This window comes from Bombus bifarius, unplaced genomic scaffold, assembly GCF_011952205.1.
Source record: "Bombus bifarius isolate JDL3187 unplaced genomic scaffold, Bbif_JDL3187 scf7180000009111, whole genome shotgun sequence".
NCBI classification, from domain to species: Eukaryota; Metazoa; Arthropoda; class Insecta; order Hymenoptera; family Apidae; genus Bombus; species Bombus bifarius.
This window is the reverse complement of record NW_022884904.1, coordinates 987,361-1,002,096: the sequence shown is the minus strand read 5'-3', so window position 1 is coordinate 1,002,096 and position 14,736 is coordinate 987,361. Positions and strand designations below refer to the sequence as shown.

At 40.1% G+C, this 14,736-nt stretch overlaps 1 protein-coding gene across 11 annotated transcripts in view; it reads left to right on the top strand.

Moving 5' to 3' along the window:
* LOC117213475 (echinoderm microtubule-associated protein-like 2) overlaps positions 1 to 14,736 on the top strand; it is a 32,025-nt gene that overhangs the window by 6,318 nt on the left and 10,971 nt on the right. For 2 of the 11 annotated variants that reach the window (XM_033458839.1, XM_033458841.1), the window contains exons 2-7: positions 3,432 to 3,536; positions 10,456 to 10,686; positions 11,335 to 11,497; positions 12,178 to 12,291; positions 13,342 to 13,491; positions 14,362 to 14,430. In XM_033458839.1, the coding sequence (XP_033314730.1) occupies positions 3,491 to 3,536; positions 10,456 to 10,686; positions 11,335 to 11,497; positions 12,178 to 12,291; positions 13,342 to 13,491; positions 14,362 to 14,430 (773 nt within the window). In that variant the 5' untranslated portion in view covers positions 3,432 to 3,490. Of the gene's footprint in view, positions 1 to 3,431; positions 3,537 to 9,840; positions 10,149 to 10,455; positions 10,687 to 11,334; positions 11,498 to 12,177; positions 12,292 to 13,341; positions 13,492 to 14,361; positions 14,431 to 14,736 lie in introns of those variants that run through there. The other 9 variants (XM_033458845.1, XM_033458843.1, XM_033458840.1 and 6 more) reach the window with 8 other exon arrangements.

The window sequence follows — 14,736 nt, the reverse complement described above, 5'->3', positions numbered from 1 at the left end:
CTACGCGAATATTTTCCTCTGTGACGGTTTATTTTCAGTACCTGCCGCTTTCTATGTTTTATTTTAAACCGCTTTCAAGGTCTTAAACAATCGCGTAGAATACATAATCGGGAACTCGTTTTTAACTCGTATTCGTTTCTTTGTAAACTTACGGACGATTTTAATTTTCAAACGATTTTCGAATCAGCTGCGCGCAACTGAAATCGAATAGATTCGAACGAAAGGTGTACACAGTTTTTCGGTTATCGTAGATAATGGAAAAGGAGTCGCGTTCTAAGCGAGCGCAAGACCAGGAAGACGTAACGCAACTGCGTCTACGCTTATATAAGGTGTTCCAGATTAATTAAGATGCTTCATTAAGTCTAATGAATATACCATCTGCGTGTTGCCGCAACGAGAAACTCCTCCGTATGATTTTATCATCAGGGAACCATGTTGCAAAATAAGCGAAATTTACAACATCGATCAACTTGGCTTTTTGTAAATTTCTCGATTTTATTCGTCCGTCCTTTTCGTTGCAAGATCGAGAGATAAACCATCTAATTCCGTAGGATTACTCGTTAGAAACATTTATTTTTCGTTTATTTTCGATATGGCATATAGAGCGAAGATCAAAGGATCAAAGTAGGATCGAAGTAAACAGGGAACAGACTTTTCCCATTCTCGTCAACGAACGTGATCTACTTTGAGCGCGTAGTCGGTCTGCCTGTTAGCTAGCAGGAATCGCGCTTAACGAGACTGACGAGTTTTATTCGAGCCGAGCAGGCTATATCAATGCGCAGCGGCCACCATTCATAGCGTGGTGACATCAATTCGCGTGAATGCAAATCCAGTTTATCATTAACATAATCCGATGTCCGCCGAGAGATTGTCATTCGTTGTCCGACTTACGTAAGGAAGAAAGTAAGGAGAGAAGTATGCGCGGTGGAGCGATTGAGAAACGAGAATAAACGATAAAAGGGAAGGGCCGTTCCAGACGGCGGCCTATCGGACGCGTGGAGGAATCGTTTCGAACGAATGGCGGTGGTGAAAATGACGATACGAGTAGAAAGCAAGGAACAAGCACGTGCTTACTTATAGTAATTTCTTTACGGTTGCCGGTCGCTAAATTGGGCCGGTTAATTACTACGTGTTAAGAGCGTAACAGTACAAGTAACTTATTATAATAGATACAAACGTAGACACTGTGTATGTACGATATATCGACGCGTGTTTTGTGCGCGCGCGATTAATCGCGGAGGTGTGCCTCGCTAATTATCTAACTTTACTTTAACCTGACTTGGTTAAAATCAGCGTAACGCGATAACGATCTCGATAAAGAAAGGAAAACGTAAGAAAAAGGAAATTTCTATTCATTCGTTTTTTAATTATCGTATTGCCGCAGTAAGATCGACGCGTGAATTCGTTGTCGACGTATGTCGTAACGGAGATTTATTAGAGGCAGAATGAAACTTTCGTCGAACGTTCCTGTCAAAGGATACGTGGAACCGAACACCGGCGAATCTTAACGCTGACTTGATATCGAGGTTGCTTACAGACGGCGAACCAATTATCCGCGTCGCGTTTAAATGCGCGCATATAAGGAACGAACGCGAAGAGAGACGCGCGTGTGTCTGTTCACAGGCTGTATCGTAAAATAAGCTTCGTGGGGGCCAGTCTTATGCACCAATAAGGCAGCATTCTGGCCAGGTCAATGCTTACTGGTTTTGCGTTTCAGCTCGCTCCCGCGTCTCTTGCTCTTTCAGTCTTTCAACGATCTCCGCTTCCAGCGAAATGCTCCTATACTTGCCTACACTGCTTAAGTACATCGGTAGAAGGACTCCCCCGAGCATAGGCTTCCTTCTTCGAAGGATAAGCCAGCTGTTTCTCGATACGTCCTGATTCACGGTTCTCCTCCATTCATCGTATCGGCAAACATTAGCCCGCTCGTTTTCAGTCATTCCCCGCTACCGTTTTATTCCTTACGAACCAAATTCCTTTCGTTTCGTCCAATTTGATAACCCTTCTCGTCCCATGCTATCTTCTTCCTCTAACAGATTTTTCGCGACTATAGTCAAGAAAGCGATAAGCAGACGCGTTTCGGTCGCGCGAATCACCAGCGAAATATTATTTAGCGATCAACGCGATTTAAGAAAAAATACACTTGAACGTAAAATTAACTCGTCGCGAGATTCCATATAATCTACTTACATACGTACGTACATACGTACGAATACGATATTTTAGGCATTTTTAAAATCGGCCTACGGATATCTGGTCCGCGGGTCTACGACGTTTGACATTCTTGTACATTTGTCATTTCGAGTCTCGACTATCCGGCATGCCTTAATTTAAACGGTACACCCCGGTGCCGATTAAACCGGTTAATCGAGATTTTACGAGCCGAGCAGCGATGGAAACCTCGCAACGTTTAAACGTGATTAATAATTGATTTTGGTCGTGCTTAGAAGAACATATGTATTATAAATCAGATATATCCGATTGTATCTCGTTTATTTTTGAGAAGGTTGTATAATACCGTCCAAAGTGGAGTAAAGTGTTAATGTAGCGAAAAGATTTTAAATGGAATCGCGTAATCCTGCATTTACATTACAGATAAACATTCGGTTTCTGATAAAAGGAAATATCGAAAAGGAATCACGTTTCGCCGTTAGATAACAGATGCTTTAAAAACGATTACACTCATACATACGTACATGTATAAGTTGCGAAGAGAGAAAATTGCCAGTTTGCCGCATCTGAATTCACGATAATTAACTCGATAGACTTTCTTCTTCTTTATATTATACACGTGTGTATATATATGTATATATATGTATATATAGAAAGGAACGCAAGCGCGAAAGGTGTAACGCGTCCTAGTTTCTAAAGCAACTTCACCTGGGTTCGCGATCGCGTAGCGCCATTCGTTTTCATTGATCAAGGTCGCGTCGGGTTTCTATTCTTCCTCTTGCCAGCAATTCAATTCTCGGGTAGAGACGAAGAAATGTGGAGAAAAAATGAAGCGAAACTTTTTCAAACGTACGATCTGTAAGAATGCGATCGATTTCCGAGACTACGTATTCGTTTCAGAGAAAATCGCAAACGGTTTAACTTTCAAACGTTTCAACGGGGCTTTCGAGCAGTCACTCTCGTCTCTCCGTGTTCACTTGAGAGTGATACTCTCGAGAGCTAGCTCACGATAGTTTTACTCTCAAATGGACACACTCGGGTTTAGAAAAAGTCGAGAGAACTTTTTCCCGCCGTCTTTTTGTATGGAATATAACGGTCGCCTGGATTTTATTCATTTACGGATTTTATTCGTTTAAAAACAAAAATATAATTATCGTGGTACATGTACGTATATTTTGCTACGTATATTATTATTATAATATATTAGAATCAACGAACTCGATAAGGATATAGTCGATCTGTAATGTCTTTTCTTTTAGATACGGAGTCTTCGACGAAGGAGCAATATCAGTATGAAAAGAAAAATTCGAACGCGACGATGCACGTGAACGGGCATACGACACAGGACGCGAAGCAAGAAACGAGTAAGTTTTTTTATTGCATACGTATTCACAAGCAAATACGTTGTACGTTCTTTGGATCGTAAATTACATATTCTAACTATATAAACGCGTTTAAGGGAATTCGATTTTTTTCTTTTAAAAAATCTATTTTACGATAAAATCCGTATTGTAAAAATAGGTTTTCTAGTCGATGTCTACGATTCTATTTGTACTTATTTGCGATTAGCAAAACTTGCGTCATCTGCGAAGAAAACGTACTATCGCGTTGACTTACATAGACCATGCGTATATATAACACGAAATCTTTCCATGATAATCGGTAAATTCGGATAAATATGGTTGTAGATTAATAAGCTGTTGAATGATAGAATCGATACTGTTTGAATTTAATTAGAATCGAGGAATCCAGCAGCGGAAACATTGAAAAATTACCGGAGTTAGGAAAGAGTAATTTTCGTAAGATGATGGAAGAAGAAGATAAAAAGAATTTATTTGAGGATAAGGAAAGGAATATCAATATCTGTTAGACATGTACGTAACTATGGATTGGAAAAGACGATTGGAGCGGCGCGTTGCCGTAGAAATAGCGAGTGAGCCGAACGTGCGTCGTAAATGCGGAAAATAGATATTGTATGGTGACCGGTGTCACTTGTTATATAAGGCATTGAAGGTAGCGCGATGACGTTATGCAAAGGTGCGCCATGCTCATCCTGTTCTTTCGTTAATATCGATCCCACATTTCGCTTCTCTAGTCGACGATGTATCGTAACGTTGTAACGGTCCTTGACTGGAATTTCGCGAAATTTCAACGTTCACCAAGCACCTGAATTCGGTGGAAACGTTCGACGTTTCAATGCTTCGTCGAGTTTGTCGAGCATCGGATCGTGTGGCCGGAACGTTCGGTCTATGAAGCGTCATCGAAGCCCCGTTGTCGTTACCAAGTGCGCCAATCTCGAATTTAAATTCCTTTTGGTCGGGGGAAGAAATTTTCGATCGACTAATTAATCTCATCTTCGAATAATGTAGCTGCGTTTTTAACGAAATAACAACGAATATTGTACAACCGGTCGTCTCCGATAATCGTAGTTTCCTATATATTATTAATTTACGTTTTATATTTTAATCAATTATGTTAGGATACAACACTGTATCAAGATACGTGATAAATAAGCAAAGTAATAATAATGCGATGGTATTGTGTTAGTAATAGCGTAAATCGCTAATTGCGTTAGATTAGAACGAAAATTGGTGTAATCTGATAGCGATATAATTAGAAATTGTCGATATCCGGAGACGGTAGACAAGATAAGTAGTATATATATATAGCTGTATATTTGCGTAACCTTCTTTTTGGCTATTAATATACATACATACATCGAAATTAGCTAGCATGGCCACTGAATATTCTACACCTACGTAACGAAACGTTTGTCTGGACTAAAAATATCATCGGCAACCAACAACAATTCGCTATTTTGCCGTTCGGTTGCCAACGTAACGACAAAATGTATCGATAAAAACTGAACTTTGTTATATCGTAATTTATATATTATATACTTGTATATATATATATATATTATATTATAATTAGTGTATCAGTTTAAAAATCAATTTCAACTACGTTACAACAACGTTGTAATAAGCGATAATAGATAACTTGCATAACTAGATGTCTGCGTTAAAAGGGTCGTATTAGTCGTGTTCGATACTCGTGGATCAATAAATGGCGTAATGGAAGCAACGCACATTCTTTAAAAAACGGACAATGCAGTTGTTGCTTTGATTAAATAATTTAAATTCATATTTTGCTATTGGATACATAATTCGTCGGTTTCCTATTAAATTAACGAAGGAAATTCTTTAATGTCTGGAAAAAGTCGGAAATTCGTACAATTCTTTGCACATTATTCAAGCAGACGTTGGTAAAGAACGTGTAACAAATAATCTCCCTTCTTACAATCAGAAAATTTTCGCCGGTAATCGTTTCCCGTAAATAGTTTATTATACTCTTAGCCGCTTAAAATAAAACTTGCCTGTCGCGTGGAAAGTTTTGGTAATCGGTTTACGATTTCGATAGAGCTTGACTCGTTTTGCAGACTGCGCGATCCGGTGGAATCGTGCCGGAGGATGACATAACCGAAGTAATTTTTAATGGAACGACTCCGTCGATATAGGACAAGATGATTTCGAAGAATAGCTAGGGTGTGTCCGATAACCAGGATGCGACTCGTTCATTAGAGACGACCTCAAATGATAAATCGAACGCGTCTAATCTCATCTCCGGAAATGAGTAGAGTCGTTTGGTTTACGTTTATGGGATAGGTTTCTCGCGATCGAGCGAGCAAACTTCGTAACGAATATTTTTCAAAATGTTTACGGGTAAATAATCGAACAACTGCCTATAAATATCGATATCTATCTATATTAATTGACAAATAAAATATCGAATATCCGTACAAGTTCTCTGCTTGTCCCTGTTCTCAATGCAAAATCTTTTAAAGATATTATACTTAGAAAAGGGTGTATGATTAAAAGCGAAAGCTTGGTTAAGTTAGAATCTTGAGTTAGAATAGACGTTATTAGCAGAATTAGTGCTAGTGACGTTAACGCTGATTAAGTCGAAAGAATACAAAAATTTAACAAACTCTGGCTAAGTAAAATCGTCGTACGTAAATCGTCGAGCGTCGTAAGTCGGTCACTCGAGTTTTCGTACAAAATTGCCATTTGGCAAAAGTGTGTCGCCTACTTCAGGGTGCTTTATGCGAATAATTCGTTCGCGCTTCGTCATCTCTAATCTTAGACTGATTCAATTTTAAGCCATTGCCGTTGTACAATGTTGTACTATCTTTAAATCGATAACGGAGATTGAAACTTGCTATTTAATAAAAATTCGTACGATCGTCGATTAATTATAATATAATTAAGAAAGATGCCCGTTTATAACCGGGTTTCGTTAAATTTACTAACTCGTACGTTTTGTCAAATCCTAGGAGGGGAACGTTCTTTCGTCGCTCCTCGAACTACGTACGATTTGAATTCTACGTATCCACTTTTCACCCTCTACACTGACACCACCAGAATTCAAAGAAACAGTAGGAAGGAAACAAACAGAGAGAAAAAAAAGAAAAAACACGTAAAATACGGGTGGCCGGTGCGCGCGCGCGTGTTTGTGTGTGTGTGTGCGTGTGTGTGTGTGTGTTTGTGTAGTTGTCAGTGGTATCGTGACCCCGGTGAATGGCTGGCGTAACGTAGCCGAGTCATCTGGATCATCTGGAGTATCTAGAACGTATTGATCGCGGCTAAGCAGCTGTACTCTCGGGCTGACAGTAACGTTGGGGCGACCGTACGGAAAACACACGTGTACGCGTTCTCGCGACGGAAACGTCGTTGTCGCCGGTGTTATCGTCATTCTGCTAGCTACGGGGAAACTCGAGGGAAAGTGCAAAGCCCTTTGTCTCGGATCGATCCAAGCGATTTCCAAGTACCGTTGCGGTCGATAAAAATGAAAAAAAGCGGAACGGAACAGGTTGGGTCGCTGGTTCGTTGAAACGCGATTTTTCCTTCCTACGCTTCTCGGGTAAACAGATGGTTTAATATTCGAAAGGTTGGATCGTGGTTCCACGCGTTGTAGTGTTTTGTACGGTGTTACCGAGAAAGATTCTGCGAAGATGCGGATCGGTGACAGTGAATCTTTGGAATTTTTATGTTTCGGTGTTTTCAAGGTTCCGCCCCTTTTCCGTAATAGTTTTTAACAAAAATGTAGTTTATATTTATAATTTATATACATGTAGGTACATCGCGATTTTAGAACGACGAGCCGTTCAATTTTCAGCGTTCGTTTTCGTCTCAGTGCTTGTACAAATTTTGCGAACGTTTTAATAAGAATCTGCTTCGCGGAAAGGCAAATGACTTTATTTGCGCCGAAAATACAGATCGCAAAAGATATATTTATATCGACGTAATTATTATATAAAACGAAGAGAACGATTTAGAGAGTAGAATAAAAATAATTGAAACGACCATCGTTCCAAACGAATGCTGTTATCTGGTGTAATAAAGATGTCAAGCAAAACTTTCCCAGATCCGAATAACAGTAGTACGTAACACACGTACTTGTACAATACATGTATATCTCTCTCGAATCGTGGAATGACAACTATAAATATAAATAACTGTTTCAAAGTTTGATATAACGTGGAATAGTCGATCGAAATGTTTAGCCTTACAAGTAAACGTAATTTATTCGACGCTTATCTTTTGAAAATGGAAGGGGAAATACCAAACGCTTCTTCGTCTATCCGTGAAAGATATAGTTTTATATAACGCTGATATTATATTCTCGAGTCTGATGATGGAATAGCAAGTGAGTAGATGTCTGTCTTATTAAGAAATACTAATCTTTCGTGAGAAGCAAAACGTATGTTGTCCGATCGTAAAATTATTTTTCTCGTCGGTCGATGGATTTATTTATATTTTGAATATAAAACAACATTTTTCCAATGAAGAGAAATCTCTTTAGAAATACCGATTTATGCGATATTAAATTTACGTCGCTGTGTTTTCAAACGACTACGCCGCAAATTTGAACGTATCGCGCTATCTCTACAATTTCATGTTGCGGATAATAAATATATTATTACTTTCGTGTCTTCTTTTCACTCATCTGCTTTATTGGTCACAATTTGTCTTTATCGACATTAGAATCCTCTCACTCGTTTACTCGCTCAGAAAAGAAAGCGTTAATTGATCTCTTGTTTTTCGCTGTTCGTTCTGTTTTCAACGAACGGAGATTTCGTTCGAAATAATACGAAATTTATTTTTCTGCTTCTCCTCGTGCGCTGTTGCTATCGAAGATTTTTTTCTGAAAGAATACGTGCTTAGTCATAAATTGCGAATAATGTTTCAACGATACCGACTTTCATGATGTTTCGCAACTCGAATCGATTATGTATACAGAGTTTCCTGGGTCCTTTCCGCCAAACGGTACTAATATATTCTATGAATAAACATAGGAAGAGAGTGTTGTGTCGTATAAAGATGTCATGAAAAGTAGTGAGAAGAATAACGGCGGATTTATCTTTCGTTCGATAAAAGTTTTAACAGTTACCGCGTTCTTCTCACGTAAGAAGAATTAACGCAACGAACGCGTAACTCGGCTGTTGATGGAAATTCTAAAAAAATTTCGAGTGCCACGAGTTTCGCGTTACGTCGATGCGAAACTTGTATCAGCACGTTACACGTATAACGACATTCCGATAGCATATGTTTCGTTGATTTCGTTTCGTACAGTACTAGATTTATGTGGAGAGAAATTATTTTTTATATCGATCTCTCTGATCTAGCCGGTTGGTGCGAGTGCATTGTAATTAATACTTTAATACTTTATTAAGGTAAATGGAACAGTTTGCTGTTACTATCTAGCGTTACAATTGTGGGAAATGGGTCATTAAATAATTCTACGTTACAGAATGATTTGCATATAATCGGAGTAAACGTGTATGTTATAAACCTTGTGAAAAGTTTCTTTCGCTTCTTTCTCGTATTCTTTACAAGAATACAATGTTATAGCGATCATAGCTTTTTAGTATGTATATTATTAGAAGTATTTCCTTCGAAGCTCCAAGCCACTCTCGATACCGAGAAATCACGATATTTCTATTTTTTATAGAAATTTTCACCACATCCCATTTTTTATATAAACACGATCTCGACTCTCGACTCCAATTTTGTTCAATTTCGGATACGTTATCCCGAGGGACCCGAGAAACAGGCGCTTCGTTCGAAGCGTGACGCGATCGTGCTTGAAAAGTTACGACGAAAAGAAAATCCTACTTGCTAGATTACATTTACACCGATATAACTGGTTAAAAGTGAAATTGCATACGCATTTGCATAGGATTGCGATCTTAACATCGGTAAGATATAGTCAAGTCACGTAAGTTTAGATTACATTGAGTGGCCGGGGTGCCGAACCCCTAGATTCCTCGAAACATCTAACCTAATCTAAGCCAACTTTTAAATCACGATCGTGACACCGTTCGTACAAAGTACGTGTTACTCGAGACCTTCTCCTCTACGACGTATCTCAAGGTCAAGGTCAACGCCATTGGACTCGCGATTCCCTTTTACGCGTAATCGTCCATATTTCTATTTATCGAAAATATTTCAGTAGCTCTTCGTTCGATTGATAAAAGTTTCGTAGCCCAATTTGTACAAGCACGAAAGTCGAAGAGAACACGCGCAAAACCCGTTCGACCGTTCTTAGCGATGTACTCGTGTAGTTCTAATACGATATATTCGAAGAAATTTCGAATCTTTCGATTAGGAAATAAACGATGGATCGAACGAAACGCATCGACCCACAGAACGTAATAAACGCTTGGAGAAAAGTGATAACCCGGCCGAGGAAGGAAAATGAATTTACATTAAAGCAAATTTACTCGCGTTTCGTAGAAGAAAAGTCACAGTCGGTGGGAGAGACATGCTGCGAAACGGAGCACGTTGGCTCTGTCTGCGTTCGTTGATCAATTCGATCGTATAACGTATTAATACGTCGGAGTCATCGTAAAGGGTTAATCGCAATGTCCACGCCGGACGCGATGGACACCATCGACGAAGCGGAGCAGGCGTGGCGTGAGTATCGCTAGAATTCCGAACACATTTTTCCCTTTTCCCTTTTTTAACTCGATAATCGAATAATTAACGCTGATGATGGTCAATTCTAGGAAATGTATGTTATATCGTTTTTTACAGCCAAGTGGACGCTATAATACGCGAACAAACCGTAACTCGACGATCACAAGCTAGAGAAATCTGACAAATCTGAGAGATCCGATAAACGCGTAGCTGTGAAATAGCCTTTGAACGTTTACAAGACGAAAGAATTCCCACGTTTCATTGCCATATTTTTATTCCATTGAACGCGACTTCCCTTTTACAGACGAGATGCTGGCGTGCGAGACCGGATCGCTGTTAGGCCGAGTCGCGGACCTCGAGAGGCAATCCTTGGCGCAGAGGGACGAGATAGTTTGTCTTCGAGCTACTCTGGCGGACGCGCTGAGGCGAATTGCCCAGCTGGAAGGACGCGAGAAAAGAGAGGATGAGAGAAACGAGAGGAGAAACGAAAGAATAGTGTCCTCGCCCTTAAGGAACGGTCATGTATCGCTTAGAAGTGAGTACGCGTTATACGTTACAGTCGCAATCCTTGCGCCAATTAATTCGGTATTTGCACGTTCTTCGCTCATTAGAAATAAAAGAGTCTATGTATATGTACATTCGTTGCGCAGTTATTAGCGAGTAGCGGAAAAAGGAAGAACCGACGAAGAAAAGATTCGCGTGGATATGGAGAAAATCGGTGGTTCGTTGGAAGCGGATATTCGCGAGTTTCGGCTACGGCTTCGATTAACTTGCGAAAATGGACCGCGAATTAGAAAACGGAATGATATAAATTTTCGAGACACGAAAGCCCGTATCGCGGCTAGGAATTCCAAAGCTTCGAAGCTAATTGTTACGGAAGCCGTAGAGGCAGGTCGCAAATCGCAGATACGGGGAAGCCTCGCGAGTTTCAGCCCATTTAAAACAAAGTTCAGCGGGTGTAGCTGTTAGCACGCGACTGGTTAGGGTCATGTTTCGTTACCTTCGCGTTTCATCGAGCAATCGGTGCGCTTCGAGGTGAATTCCGGGCTGCTACCGGTTCTAAACGAATCTAAACGAAACGTAAAACTGAAAGAGAAACGAACCGCGTATTCCCTGTGCTTCGATCGATAATAAATAATAAGTGATCGATAATGTTACGTTGTTGATATTTCGTGTGTCTCAGGTAATCAAAATTCAACACCCCAGAAAGACATACGTTTACGACAAACTGGCAGCTCTTGTCTGAGGAATTCGTCTTCGTCGGGATCTTCCCAGGATATTCGAGACTCGATCTCCAGCCCACGGAGACCGGTCAGTTACACGCACTCGTCGCAACTTCCTCAACGGTATTTATATCATTTGAAATGTTTCGAACCAAATCTTCGGAATATACGATATCTCTTTTTCTTTAATGCACGTGTATTTACCTATGTGCCACGATGTGTACAGGGTGTAAAGAACGTAAGTAAGTAAGTAAGTAAGTAAAAAGATTTTGAAATTCAAGATCAAATGTTTTTATCGCAACCTACTCGTCGTACGTATTGCAATCTACTGATCAGCAGGAACGAAAGTTTGGAGAAAATAATGGGTCGCAAATGACCGCTTCTCACGGAAAAGATGTTAAAGTTTTAATAATTCTTGAAGCAGCTTTACTCGCCATGTATTTATATTTATACGTCTATACGTACATCTACATTTAGTAAAAGAAATAACGTGCTGCCGATGAAACAGCAAGAATATATCAATTACAGATATATCGGAACACAGAAATAATGGAAAAATTTTACGCGCGACAATATGATTTTCAACGATTAATTTAACAATTTCGTGATCACGACAGTCAATTTTTCAAGTCGAAATTTTGCCTACAAATCTCCGTCGATTCCAAGATTTAGAATCACGCTACGATCTTCGTTACGCTTACTTTCTTTACTCACTGTGCAAAGTATCTTATATAGAAATATCGTTTGACAAGAATTCCAGTTATGGGCTGGAATAGACGGAACAAATTAAACTGAATTTTCAGAAGGTCAGTTCATTACCAATCAACGGGTTCGTTACACTCGGACAGTCCCAGTAGTAGTAGCGTTTCCCCGGTGCCATCGCCGAGTCCTAGAGCCACGCCACTGCCAGTAGCCAGGTACACGTTTTTCAACGAAATTCATTCGTTTTCTATTTCGTTCGTAGTTTTCTTACTTAAATAATTCGTTATCTTCGATGTAGAGAGCGATTAGTAGACGGTATAGCAGAAAACGACGACCATTCGAAACGAAACAAATCGAGACGAACGTGGTCGCCTTGCTTACCAACTCGTTACCCTTGTATGCAAAACTTACTGCTCCCGTTACATTAAGGATTTAAGTAGATATTCTTCTCGATGTGCATGTCGTCGAATACAATTACGATTGTTCGAATTACGATTTAGCGGTATAAATTGGAAGCAAGTTTCTATTCTTTGGATAAATACCCTTTGAGAAATCATTCTCTTTGGTACTTGTTCGTAGTGAAATGCAAACCATATATTTACCGATGTTATTGCTATAAATTATTGCTCTGTCGTTGTTTTGTTAATTTTATAGAGCATGAAAGTTCTTAGTAGTATATGGTCTTTTGCTTTCGAATTTATCACAGATGTTAGAGACGAAGCGCCGGATATAGAGGAATCTAATCCTTTCGAACGATATTCGGCCGAATCGTATACGTGTCTTTCAGGTTTCGGATCGTATCTAGAGAAAACGCGAATTCTGCAGAAAAATCTTAGGCCACGTACCAAACGCTGGATTCGCAGGATTTCTTTTTACATCGAGTAGGACGTAAACGTTAGAAACAGCGTAACCCGATTAAAAATCGTGAACAAACGTTGTACACATGCGCACACGCACACGCACAGGAACGTCCGCCTTGAATCGGGCGAGAATAAAGAAAAAAAGGGGAGAGAAACTACGTATTGGGGTTAAGCAATTAACAATGCGAGTGGTAATCGGTAAAAGGGCGATGAATCGAGTCGTCGCCTGCGCTTGTCAAATCGTTTGATATTTAAACGTCGATATCGTTGGAACGAATCGTCGGTGAGATTATTGTACGATAACGGAGAACGAGAGGGGCGAATTTCATTGAACTTGAGATAAATCGAATCCTGGCTACAGAGTGACAGTTTCGTCATACAGGTAACGAGATTTTTTCGTCACAGAGTAATCCTGTTATTCGATAGATCGCCGACAGCGAGATCGAACGGGCCACCGCAAAGCAGCTTAAGAAGGGCGAAACGGTGGTCGTCGACAGGGGACTTTACGCATTCCCCGCAAAATCAGGGAAGCAATTCGCAACTTGTCAGTAACAGGTAAGCAGGGGATCGATATTATTAACGAGCGAGTGCACATTTGCCTGCTTTCGTGATTTCCCTCTTTTTCACACACCGATTCTGGTCGAACCCTCTCTCGGTGCACATTTTCGCTTCTATGAACGTTTTACGTTACGCGACGGTCGAACGTGCTTTTTCTTCTTGAATGAATGAAAGCGAACCGAGCGCGCGCCTACACAAGTACGAACGCCTTTGAAACACCTCGTTCGGTTTGTCCAACCATTAAAGTGCAATTTCCTCTCGAAAAAATTCCAACAGTCGTCACGGTGAACGATCATCTATAACCATCGTTAAAGTCTTAAAGAAAACATTCGTTGCTTGTTTTAACGTGAAAACGATGCAATTCGTTTCTGGATGTCGAGTCGTCGTGGCTCGTACAAGATTCGCGAGAGTCGCGTTACCGTCGAACGACATCTCTTCTTTTTCCTTGTAAAATACGTATTTACATGTTTCTACCCTTGGCACTTTACAAGTCGAATCTGAAGAGTAAATATCACCCGTCGATCGACGAAGCGGCGAACAGGGCAACGGACTATCGATTGTGTCTCGCGATGTGAATTCACTTCGCAGCTCATTAATCGTCAAAAGCGTGTAACCATCTCCCGGTTGCTTTTCATTCGCTCGAGCTTCCCTTTGGTGGCAACTGAATCGAGAGAGCGCTGCCGGAAGTGTATAATTCTGCTCATGGCGGGGCAGAGCGCGCAAATCGTCCATAGAAAAGAAAAGAAAAGCACGTACGTTCCGTCGCGAAATTCCTCTTTCTTTCTCTCTGTTCTTTTTTCTTTGTATTACTATTATTCTCTTTGTTTTGCACCGCATGGTTTTCGTTTGCATTTTCGTTCATTATAGATTCTCAGCCTCCACCAAGTCTCTGTTCAACCTCTTCAAGCCACCGGCGCTGAACAACGTGAAACACGGGTAAATAAAGATATTTTTTCGCACTTTTCGATTTTCGTAGTGCAACCTTTCGAAGCTTCGCCTTTTCGTGGCCATAAAGCCATTGTTTAGACGCAAGTCGGTAAATTAATAATCAAAAGCTCGTTGAATAACAAATAACAACTTTAGTTGTCGACCTATTAACTTATTTATACGATAAAAAGCAATAGTGTATTCTCTCTCTCTCTCTCTCTTTCTCATTTCATGACTATAAGACAATTTTAATTTAATGCAAATAAATATAAGATATTTATATAATATAAGATAAGATATAAGATAAAATCTATC